General features: G+C 32.9%; 1 protein-coding gene across 1 annotated transcript; it reads left to right on the top strand.

The window, feature by feature from the left end:
- Window positions 1-10: 10 nt before the first annotated feature.
- Window positions 11-11,360, top strand: LOC132557661 (uncharacterized). Its single transcript, XM_060222180.1, has 9 exons — window positions 11-143; window positions 591-618; window positions 6,633-6,733; window positions 7,238-7,354; window positions 8,249-8,499; window positions 8,620-8,710; window positions 9,814-9,942; window positions 10,334-10,421; window positions 10,889-11,360. Exons 1-9 carry the CDS (start codon window positions 11-13, stop codon window positions 11,358-11,360), a joined length of 1,410 nt encoding a protein of 469 aa, XP_060078163.1.
- Window positions 11,361-12,056: the final 696 nt, after the last annotated feature.

Genomic DNA, 12,056 nt, shown 5'->3' with positions numbered 1-12,056 from the left:
AGGCGGTAACATGATAGCTGTACCTGTATTGGACAAACCCGCATTACGACAAACCACGCTTGCTGACTCGTCGCTCCATCCATCTCCACAAATTGTGCCGAAAATGGACAAAGAGTTGCTAGTGATGAGAACTCGGCCATCAGGTTCAACTTGCACGTGACCTGACAAAAGTGAAGTGTTATTTCCCATTTATTGTTATATATATATATATATATATATATAAGGTGATAGGTAGTACTCTCTGCAATCTACAAACTTTGTAAAGGAAACTCTTTCACATTTGTTTTGAAAATTTTGTGATCAATTTTTATAATGTAGATATGTCGTCAAAGACTTTATTCATACATTTTCTGTTACCATGGAGACAGATAATCCTCATCACAAATTTCAGGTTTTTGACACAATGCTCTGAAACCATTCTAGAGCAAAGCTTAAAACTTTTTACTCTTATTAAGCTAGTAGTATCTTTTGATATGGGAAAATACACCATTTTAATACTTGGCCAAATTACAATGAAAGATAACAAATAGAAATTAAACTTGTTGTAATATTAACATATACATATGATTGTTCGTCATTCTTTTATACAGCGGGGCGCGGGGGTAAGCGGGCGCGTAGGTAATGTCAAGCTTTGCGTTATCTTGTCGTCATTTGTTTTATTCTTCATTGTATGTCTTCATGTTGTATGATTGTATGTGCATGAATTATTTACATATGGAAACTTATTTCAACTCCTAAAAATCACTCTTGTTGAACGCATGCGAGGGGTCTTACTGTGGGAGGAAACCCATTTCTATTCAGGAATCGAACCCTGAAATCGAAGCCTGATCATGCTGGTGCTGTTTTTTTAGATGATGATGATGATGATAATAATACATCGGTACGTGTGGATGTGCCGACGTTTGGTTAAAATCTTGCAAAATATAAAAGAAATCTTTAAAACATGCTTCAGTGCAGACATGTATTAGGCAGTTCAAAATGTGCATCTTGTTCACCAATTTGCGCTCGCTTTTAGGCAGTTCATATTTCTTATTACACAATATCAAAATACAGGTAGAAAGGAAGTTATACCCTTGTATTACATTGCAATATTATTATCATCTAATGACTAAAGTGTATGTTTAATTTTTTGTCTTGTACTACTATAACGTTATGTGTAGAAAAGGACTTAAATAGTTTCTGTTTGATGTCTATGTTCTTTGTTATACATCGTTCACATGTCAATAACATAGTTTGAAACTATTAAATTACACTAACAATCTTTAATTAATACCCTAAAATCGCACGTGTATAAATATCCTTATCATAACTTGAAAATGGACATAAGATATGTATATGCAGACCATTTTAGCTTTTAAAAACTATCACAGGCGCTTGGGTTCGGTGCAATTTAATGATTTCTTTTCATTTATCATTAAATGTTGCTTTATTTTTCCACATGATAAAACAGTAGCCCATGTTGATAAGCATGTATCCACTGTTGTATTTTAATTCGAAGCCTAACGAAATTTGATACATAAATATCTATCACGGGAAAAACAATCTTGTAAATTTTCGATTTTAAAAGAAACTGGATATATCAGCATCGACTGCTTCCTTATTAATTGAAGAAAAAATCAAGGCACGTTCGATAGCAAATACGTGTTTTCATGTGTCTATATATAGAATCAGATAAGAAATATGGAACGGAAAACATTAAGATTAATATCTAATTGTGTAGGTAAGATTAATATCTAATTGTGTTGGTAGGTTCGTCGGCACATGCTTTATGACCGTAACGTCCGATAAAAGATATATTCAGCGTCCATGCCAACAGAACGGGCTCCCAAAGGTCTCGTCAAAAATCGTTCGTCGATATAAATGCATGCGGTCCTAATGCATTTGCAAAATTAGCAATAGTTTTCTGGAGTTGGTTTTCGTTAAATGAAATGATTTCATGCCGTACTAAATGCATGATTAAAGCTAGAACTTTGCGAAAACGACTAATTCCGTTCGGAATTCGGTAACTCAAAAATCATGTATTTAACTTTTAAATAATTTATTCAAGCATTAGGTTATGGAACCTTTTAATCAACAACGTGATTTGAACAGTTTTGAAATCCACCCTGTAATTGATCAAACTAGACAAAGACAGATATCACATAAAACGGTGATGGTATGAAAATGTTCACGTAAAAATCATTCTAACCATCAAATATATTTCATCTTACTGTCTCAAAGCTTTCCGTACAATACATAATCACTGAGTTAAACTTCACCGTTTATGACTTTGACATTGATAAGACAGTTCATACCTAAAGACACTAAAATGTCTTTTTAATTTCATTTATCTTTGAAATTAATGCTCGGTATTTGATCCTTATATTTACTTAATCTATAACTCACCACATGATAAGGTTATAGAAGCCAGAAACAGTAGAGCACCAAAGTGCATTACAGTCCAAGACTTTTCAACTGACTCTCCTTCGACGAAAACAGGTAGCATTTCCTTATCGGGTGACTAGAAATTCAAATTTAGTGCATAATTATCATAAGATTTAGACTATGGAATAAAAAACGAGTTCTGAAAAAATGGACATGATAAAATTTTAATATCCTTTTAAAAGAGCATATTTTATCTGATCTTACAAACACTTATCTTTTACCGTGAACATAAGAGAAAGTAAGTTCAAATAAATAAATAGATACAATGTAATTTTTCACAAACTTTCTGGCAATTTAAATTTAAAAAAAAAAAACTATGTTAAATCAAACGATTATACAAACGTATCGTTGAATCTAATTGTCTTCATAAGATACAATATCCTTTTTTAAATACCTAGTTTGCTTCAGATATTCCTTATATTTGAAAAACTATCGATCCATTTATGACATAAAGTATTACAATACCATATTTACAAATCAAGCAAAGACAAAAACATAGTATGTATGACATTATTATCCGTTTTGGTAAGCAGTTTAAATAGCTTCATCTTTAACATTCCTTTAAATCTCAAATTTCTATAAAGAAAAAAATATAACTAAGTATCTAGTTAACTTGGTACCATTTCCTATATCAGAGTTACTATTATCGTGCCTTTACGTATCCGAAGTCGTTATTAGAACCTACTTGCTCACATTTAAGTTTTTTTTAATTCATCCCGTTATTAATTTGGTTTCAAGAAAAAGTTTATTTCCAAACTTACCACGTTCCCTTCATAAAGATATGTCCATCTCTCTGTTTTAAGAGAACCCTGAGTCCAGGTTAGTAAATAACTAATAGAAAGCACTAACTACACTAAGATTAATACCACCAAGGGTAGATTCGTATTTTATTGATCATATAGATTAGTAGTCAGTCGCAACAATTTAATATGTCTTCGAAAATCTCATTCCTCTTCTGGAATGACATTACAATAGCTGTTGGCTGAAATACTTTGACCAAACAAATTTCACTATTACTTAAATGGGAAGCCAGTATTGATTGTACATACACAATTACAAACATTTATAAGAGGTTACAGTGTGTCGTGTTTAAGATGTAGATCAAACATTTCCTTTTTTCCACAAATATGTTTCAGTGATCCTATGGTAATAAGTATACACAAGATAAGCTGGTGTAAGCTGGTATTTTAAAATTACCTTTGTCCTCTGATACATACTTTGACACACATTTCAAAAGTGTTGTCGAGTTGTCCTAACGTATTGCTGTTAAAGTGATAGAATAACCGATGTACATTAAGTACATTTAAGTTCAACAGGGAGTGTTACATACATACTTTGCCACACATTTCAAAAGTGTTGTCGAGTTGTCTTAAGGTATTGCCGTTGAAGTGATAGAATAACCGATGTACACCAAGTACATTGGCGTTCAACAGAGAGAGTTACCTCATTAGGGAAAAGTATAAGATTGAATGTATAATGAAACTATCTAGGTCTGTGTGGAGTATATTGACAAAAGAAAGTTATTGAATATATAACAACATATCTAAGTAATTGTGAGTGATATACCCGTGATCAGCGAAATGTGAGAAAAAAAAATACTCTCCCTCACACTGTCAGACCTGTATCGACTACAGGTAGTGTCTTTCTGATTTAACATTGTGTTTAAAACATCACTGCCAGCAAGTATATTATTTCATAAAGCTAAGAATTTCATATTTTTCAGGAACTGCAAAACTGTTTTAAGGCCTAAAGACCATATTCAGGCTATTGTTTTAATAGCATGGTAACGACATTATGACGTATTCAATATATATATAAATGCAAAATACAGAAGATACTCGATATATACGTATGTTGGACCTCATAATATTGTTTTGGTTACACTCATTCTGTCATTTAACGGACCGTAAATACCATATCGAGTCTTGCTTTATAGACATTGCACCACACACGTGTCAAGTTGTGAAACCTCTCTAAGATAGATTAATTTCCGTTGTGAATGGAGTTACATACCACATCAAATACGATAGAATAACTCTGTTTTTAATCATTACAGGTCAAAGTGAGTCTTAAGTAGGATCAATCTGTCTTAACCTACGACGTAAGTAAACTGTTCTCCACAGTGTCAATACCTCATCGAAAAGAGAATTAGTCGAAAAACATAACACTGGTCAGTTTTTTTGATCAAATTAACGATATCACAATGAGCTAGTGTATTTAATGTTTTGCACAGTTACTTCCTCGGCTACTCATGTTGACATTTCTTACAACGAAGTTTTATTTTCCTCCGCCGTTTCCAATGTCTTAAGTACAATCTTTTGGGATTCCAGTACGTAGACTGCGCGCCGTAATATATGCATGGGACACACACAGTGATATAGTGCACGATAAAATGCATGCACTGGACGTTCTTTTGAAATCATCCCAGAACAGTTGTTTGGTGCAGTTTGATTCCTTATTCAGCTCTGCTTTATCATGTTCTAAATTTGTATAGAAGTATGTTAATCTCTTAAGCAATCATTTCAATCAAATTCGATGTCATGTACTTTTTATATACATAAATGTGAAGTTCAAAATGTTAATGCAAAATTCTTTTTAGCATTGCGGATTTGATCAGTAAAATACTTAACAACTTGGAGTCTTTTAGCAAAATCCTTTTCTCTGATATATCGTTTTTATATAGGAATAACTCTGACAAACAAATAGAAAATGAAAAAAAGCGTTTATATCTAATGAAGTATAACTTAGGTAACATACGTAACATGTTATATGCCTCTACTATCTAGTTTCCATGACGAAGTTATGTACAAGTAAACATGACTTGGTTATATTAGACTTCATTTTTTTTAGTGAAGACTTGGATAGAAATGCCGAGTAACTTTATCTGTTAAGAAGATTACATTTTCCTGTGAGCGATTAATCAATTCTATCAATATAAGGCCAAATTATGATATCGATGGGTGTATGTCTTGATGTCAGAGATTCAGAACGCGATATCGAATTAAAAAAGTCAATAGGTCGATAAGTAAAGATAATGTTGACCCCGAACAAATATGATCTCAACATTTAAATTTTATTTGGAATGGTTGAGAATAAACTGCTAGGACAAGATAATATCCGACAATTTAAGCAAACATTTTTACGTCTCGGATTGTTTCAACACGTCTGTATATCTGAATTTCAGCTCTACTACACGTCTGTATTTGATTTTTACTACATGTCTCTATGTCTGTATTTTACTTCTAATATATTAAAGAGTTCAGTTAGCCTAGTAAAAACCAAATTTTGCGGTACAGTTGAATCCCTACCCTATCAGCTTAAAGGGAAGCAATTCAAGTATAGTGAATGTTAAGAGCAATATGACCGGCAAAAAAACATTCACACCATTGTCCTTATTTCAAAAAATCAGAAAAAAACGGTATGATACATGTATCTTAAGCGAAACGTTTACTGGTGCACGTAACTTGAAATGGTTAATTGTTATGATAAAATAATAACACATGTACATATTCAAGAAGACTACATACGCATTTTTGGTGATTGACTGATCGAAAAATATTTGAATTTTATTTTCAGATGATTAAATTCAAACATTGTTATAACATCGCATGGTATAGAGACTACCATATGCGGGAACACACTCTTGAGACAGATACAGAAACATTTTTACCTTTTAATCGCTTGTTGTTTAGGGAGTTCACCCATATCTAGTTCTTTTTATATACACTGTATCGTTTTCCATTGCCTGTGCCGGTCAGAAATTAATGCTGGCGTCATATCTTTACTGACATTCATTTTTACTTCTATATAAATATTTAGGCATTGAAGCTGTATGTACACATTTTAATAATTTCAGTTTTGAAAAAACAACATATATATATAAATATTTAAACTCCACTTTGTTCTACTAAGCCGATACAAAGAACATTGCGGGGGAGTTACCATGAAGAAAAGACCTCGTACTTCAATTAACTTAATCAACTTTGACCCCCTCCGCTTACACAGACAAACTTGGGCTATTTCTCCACAAACACAACCCGGAAGTAATAGCACGTCTTGTTATTTAAATACACACACCTACATACAGACGTGCTTACCGAGTCGTGAAGAACGAAATTACCTGTAACCAATACAGGTATAGCAACAATATCCTGGTACATATGTGTTATTTCTAAATGGTTAAGAACGATGTGAAGTGTATGAAATAGAAAGCCGGATATCAGCATGGGATGGCATGGATGTTTGATAATACCTGTGACCATTACAATACTACAGTGTATTGTAGTCAGAACACAGACTTCGGTGTTTGGTAGGTACACGATGAGATAATACGTGTTAATATGGGCTTCTCCGACGATTCGTGTGTGTAGATATTTTAACCACTTATATCCTGGTTTGTCAGATTTAGTTACATTGTATATTCAGGGTGTGATGAGTATAAGTGTTTAAATACTTCTTACAGCAGTAAGTAATTTTATACAATTTAAGTCACATTCATAACAAGTGCGAGCTTTATGTCGACATGTTCGCAATTTATATGTAGTTTTTGTGAAGTTATTAATACACTTCCTTGTTCTACCAGACAGTATATTTCTTCCTGTAACATACGACCCCAGATAACTGAAATTCTTAAGGAAAATAGGCGTTTGTGTACAGACTGCTGGTCTAACATTGTACATACTATGATATTATATACTGACCGGGTTTAATTGTCTTTGAGGCTACATTTGCAAATCAACTTTGTTCACTTTCGACACAATGTACATGTACCTATAATGTTTAATGTGTATACTGATATTGGATATATTTTCAGATATTGCGTGTGATTTCGAGACAAATCTATGTGGTTGGACTCATGAGAACTTATCACGTACTGAGTTTCCTAGTATTCTCAGTGACAGAAGTGGACCCAGACATGCTCAAAGCGGCAGTGAGTACGGCAAAGATTAAACAATAGTAACTAACGCAAAAAAAGTAATGGATACAAAAACAAGGTGCTCTGCTTAAACTCGTATTTAGTGTGACCATTTTATGCTACAGGTTATCAAGCTCATCAAAAGTTTTTATACATATTGTACAACATATGATATGAAATTGATGGAAAATGTGTTGTCGATTTCATTTCAAATTTAAATTATATCAGATTTGTACAATATATGATATGAAATTGATGGAAAATGTGTTGTCGATTTCATATTCAAATTTAAATTATATCAGATTTGTACAACATATGATATGAAATTGATGGAAAATGTGTTGTCGATTTCATTTCAAATTTAAATTATATCAGATTTGTACAACATATGATATGAAATTGATGGAAAATGGGTTGCCGATTTCATTTCAAATATGAATTATATAAAATTTGTACAACATATGATATGAAATTGATGGAAAATGTGTTGCCGATTTCATTTCAAATTTAAATTATATCAGATTTGTACAACATATGATATGAAATTGATGGAAAATGGGTTGCCGATTTCATTTCAAATATGAATTATATAAAATGTGTACAACATATGATATGAAATTGATGGAAAATGTGTTGCCGATTTCATTTCAAATATGAATTATATAAAATGTGTACAACATATGATATGAAATTGATGGAAAATGTGTTGCCGATTTCATTTCAGATATAAATTATATCAGATTTGTACAACATATGATATGAAATTGATGGAAAATGTGTTGCCGATTTCATTTCAAATATGGATTATATAAAATTTGTACATGTGATATGAAATTGATGGGAAATGTGTTGCCGACTTTGACATATATTTATGGATCAGTTTCTGTTTTGATATTTATCACATCACAGATTTCTATGTTTACCTGGATACCTCGTCAAAAGGGGTCGGGGATGATTATACTGCAACCCTCGACACTGGTAACATAACAGTACCTGCTTCGACCAATAGCCTATGTCTACGCTTCTGGTATCACATGTTCGGAGAAACGATGGGAGATCTGAATGTTCTTGTAGACAATAATGTTGTGTGGAAAAAAAGTGGAAATCAAAGTGATGTATGGCATTGTGCTGCAGTCGATATAACATCACTTCGATTCAAGGTAAACCTAAAATTGACAAACAGTTTCTTTTATCATCCAAAAAAATGGCATATATATAATATTTATCGATATGTGTGTATAATGCTAATTGGTGATAAGTTTTATTTTTCCTTGTTACAGATATCGTTTGAAGCCGTCATGGGATATGACATATACAGCATAATTGCCCTGGACAATATCCAAGTCCTGCATACAGAATGCTTGCAAGAAAGTAAGATTATGTTAAAAGAATTATGTACATAAAATTTCATTTTAAAATGTTTAAGATCGGTATCATTATCAATTTTGTTTCAATGTGTAAAAAACATATGTAAAAATAGGATTAATATGATTTTTTCTTAATTTCATGTTTTGACATTTTACGACGTTTCTATTCTGCGGCTACTTTCGGCATTGTTGCTTGTACCGTATATCATAGGTTAGGCTATTTAGTGGATGAGTGTTAGTGTGTGACATACTTAATAATGAAGACTCCAGTGTCTGTACCTCTAGTATAATCAAATGTATCGGTACTAATATCGCACCCGTCATTTTAGTTTATATGATTTAACTTATACATCAAGTCGAGACAGGATACATATAACAGTCTTTAATTCTTTCCCTCAATTCATTATGCAAGTGTAACAATTGGTTGGGTTTGTGGTCGGGTGGCTCAGTGGTTATGCACTTGCCTTTCACCTAACCGGCCTGAGCTCGATACCCGGAACGGACGTGAAATGGTACGGGTTTCACCTGCCCGGCCATATGGAAATTCACGGGGTACTCTTTTCCGCCTAAAGAAAGAATACTCGTACGCTTCAATTTCGGCTTACAAGAGTGATGAATAAAGCTTAAAGCTTGTTTTGTAATTGTTGTTAAGTAAAGTTTATATCAGTGTAGCCATGGACAGGCAGTCGAAACCATTTTAAAAAGAATTTTTAACTGATCACCGCTGACTTTTCCAGACACGTGCAATTGCTCAACCGATTCAAGTTCTTTGCTTAACTCTTATTAAAGCCTATACTTAATTTGCATATGACGATGACAAAATTTTATTTATCTTAAAGTATACTAATGATATTTGTTTCGAGATCTTGAACTTTAGCTAGATAGATGTAATTATAAATGTAATATTTATTATTTCAACGGATACATCACCGAGTATATTACACTTTCTGATAAAAAATTTAATGCATTTATTTTAAACTATCTCTCTCTGAGCACATTTGAAATGAGAGTGTTTGAAACCTTTTTTTTTGCGAATGATACGTGAACTTATGAAGGACTTCCACACTATATAGAAGGACAATACATTTGCCATTTTTCTGGTGACAGATTGTGAGAACCTTCACTTATCAACGACCGAAGTGCCTAAGTATACATCCCTATCAACAACGTTGCCAACCACATCGGGACAATCTGTTGTCAGCGCCACTACAGCCACAACAAAAATAGACCTGAACGGTATTTGTCTTTTTTATTAATTCATTTATTTTACTTATGATATCTTTGATCACTTCCTTTAATTATATATTTTATTTTCGTAAAACTCATTTCGTCCTTATATTAAAACGAAAAAAAGACCCAACTTGTATTTTGAAATGATGGGTCTCCATTCATGACTTGAAAATTATTTTACAATTAAGCCACATAGGCCGCTTAGATTTTCAATGGTATACAACCGAAAAGGAGCAATCCGTTCCACATATCGATATGGAATAATGAAGAAACCTTCATTCATGTGACTTGTATTGCTTGAAAGGTTATGGACATTTGCTGTTTACACACGGAACTATTTTTTCATCACAATTTACATACAAAAGAAATGTATCTGGATTTCAATATATGCTTTCAGAGTACATACCATACATAATCGGTGTACCTGCAGCAATATTGGTTGTAGGAGCAATTATTCTCATCGTTTGTCTGAGGAATAAAAAGTTGTAAGTACACGATACCATGAAAATCTTTTGTTAAAATCATTACAAGGAAAACGTTGTCTACTCGTCCAACTAAACTTTTTTCCAAGCATCTTGCTACAACATCATCAACAAAATCTACATTAAATCACAGGGTCTGAATCCAAACTGAAATATTTATTCAAACAAAAAATCAGTGAAACGAGGACAAGAAGCTCAAAAGTTTGTAAATTGAAAGATGCACTATCTCCGTTATTCAATAAATTCGTAATTTTCATTAACCTGATCATTTCAGAAGAAAGTCAAGTACACGGGTATATTCTGAACCGCATCACTAATTGAATGAATTAAAACGTAACTGAAAAAGCACATAAAAGTGAAGTATCAGCTATTTAAATATGTGCATATAACTGTGTTTGAATTCATATTACAAATAAAAAGTATTAATCGACATTAAGCCTTTGACTTGTCAGATTCTCTTACGATTACAGGACAAAGCGTCCAGATCCAATGATAGTGCCGCCGGAAGTCCGTAATAGATACGATGTATTCCCACATGACCCATACGACACAGTCAATGATACGACGGTAGAAGAATATGATTATCTTGACGAGACTAAAATGGTAAGACAGGATTCCCTAAATGTTCCGAATGGGGAGGCCAATAATCCGTACAATGAACCTGACATTACTCCATCAGCTGGTCACAATGGTGATAAAGATTACGATTATGAACAACCAATTCGACGAAACGAACAGGATTACTTAAATCCAACGAGTGAGCAATTGGATAACAACTACATCACTCCCATCAATCATACTGATGCTCCTCGAAGAATGTCTTCCGACACGACATCAAGTGGTCAAGTTGATATGAGCATGCGTCCGGCAAGTGACACTTCTGTCCCCGAAGTAGACCATTTTGATTATGTGGTGGTAACACCAGGGAAAAGGGAAAATTGACAAGCTGTTGTTGAATTTCGTCAGTGAATATATTACTGCTATTGATACCTTGTCTGTCGCAGCACATTAACTAATTGGGGATCAGTGGATTGGCGATAATGTCTCTATGGATTTATGATAACATATTTTTCTATTCTAAGAATAACACTACAATGAGTAATTGATCTACAGTTTATACTCAATATTTAATGTAAAACTTCTCGTAAAAATTGTTTATCTTATCAATTCATTTTTTGTAATTTAAAGCTCGTTTGGTAAATACAGCTACATCAGGCTTTGTTTAAAATTTCTTTTTTGACTAACTTTTCTTCGTTTGTAGACTATATTTTATATCCAGAAGTTGAATCATAATGTAAACGAGAAATGTTTCATATCACTGGCCGTGCTATTTGCTAAATATATCAGGATGATGTCACAAATATGAAATGAAATTCGTAATAAGATGTAATACGTGTATATTTTACTTCACCTAAAGAAAATATCAAATCGTATCTATTACATAACGAAGAGAATATCCATACAGGGATTACGCAAATCTCTGCAATAAACTACATATTGAGTATTGCCTAAATAAAGGGAAAATACTGGATTGGTCTTCAATTGTAATATCGGAATATTCACATAGAGTTTTTTCTAACGAAAAGCCTTATGTTTGTAATCGTTAATTTTGCTTAGGATCATTTATAGGTAGTATAT

The sequence above is a fragment of the Ylistrum balloti genome, unplaced genomic scaffold, assembly GCF_031769215.1.
Source record: "Ylistrum balloti isolate Yb309-2 unplaced genomic scaffold, AGI_CSIRO_Ybal_v1 Utg370706, whole genome shotgun sequence".
NCBI lineage: Eukaryota > Metazoa > Mollusca > Bivalvia > Pectinida > Pectinidae > Ylistrum > Ylistrum balloti.
Note: the sequence above shows the minus strand (reverse complement) of the source record. Positions and strands in the feature narration are given on the sequence as shown.

Bases quoted from the DNA above. Each gene is read 5' to 3' on its own strand.
- LOC132557661 (XM_060222180.1), top strand. From the start codon at position 11: ATGATAGCTGTACCTGTATTGGACAAACCCGCATTACGACAAACCACG. The intron at 7,355-8,248 runs GTGAGTACGGCA...ATCACATCACAG, and splicing joins CAGACATGCTCAAAGCGGCA to ATTTCTATGTTTACCTGGAT. The intron at 10,422-10,888 runs GTAAGTACACGA...TTACGATTACAG, and splicing joins TGTCTGAGGAATAAAAAGTT to GACAAAGCGTCCAGATCCAA.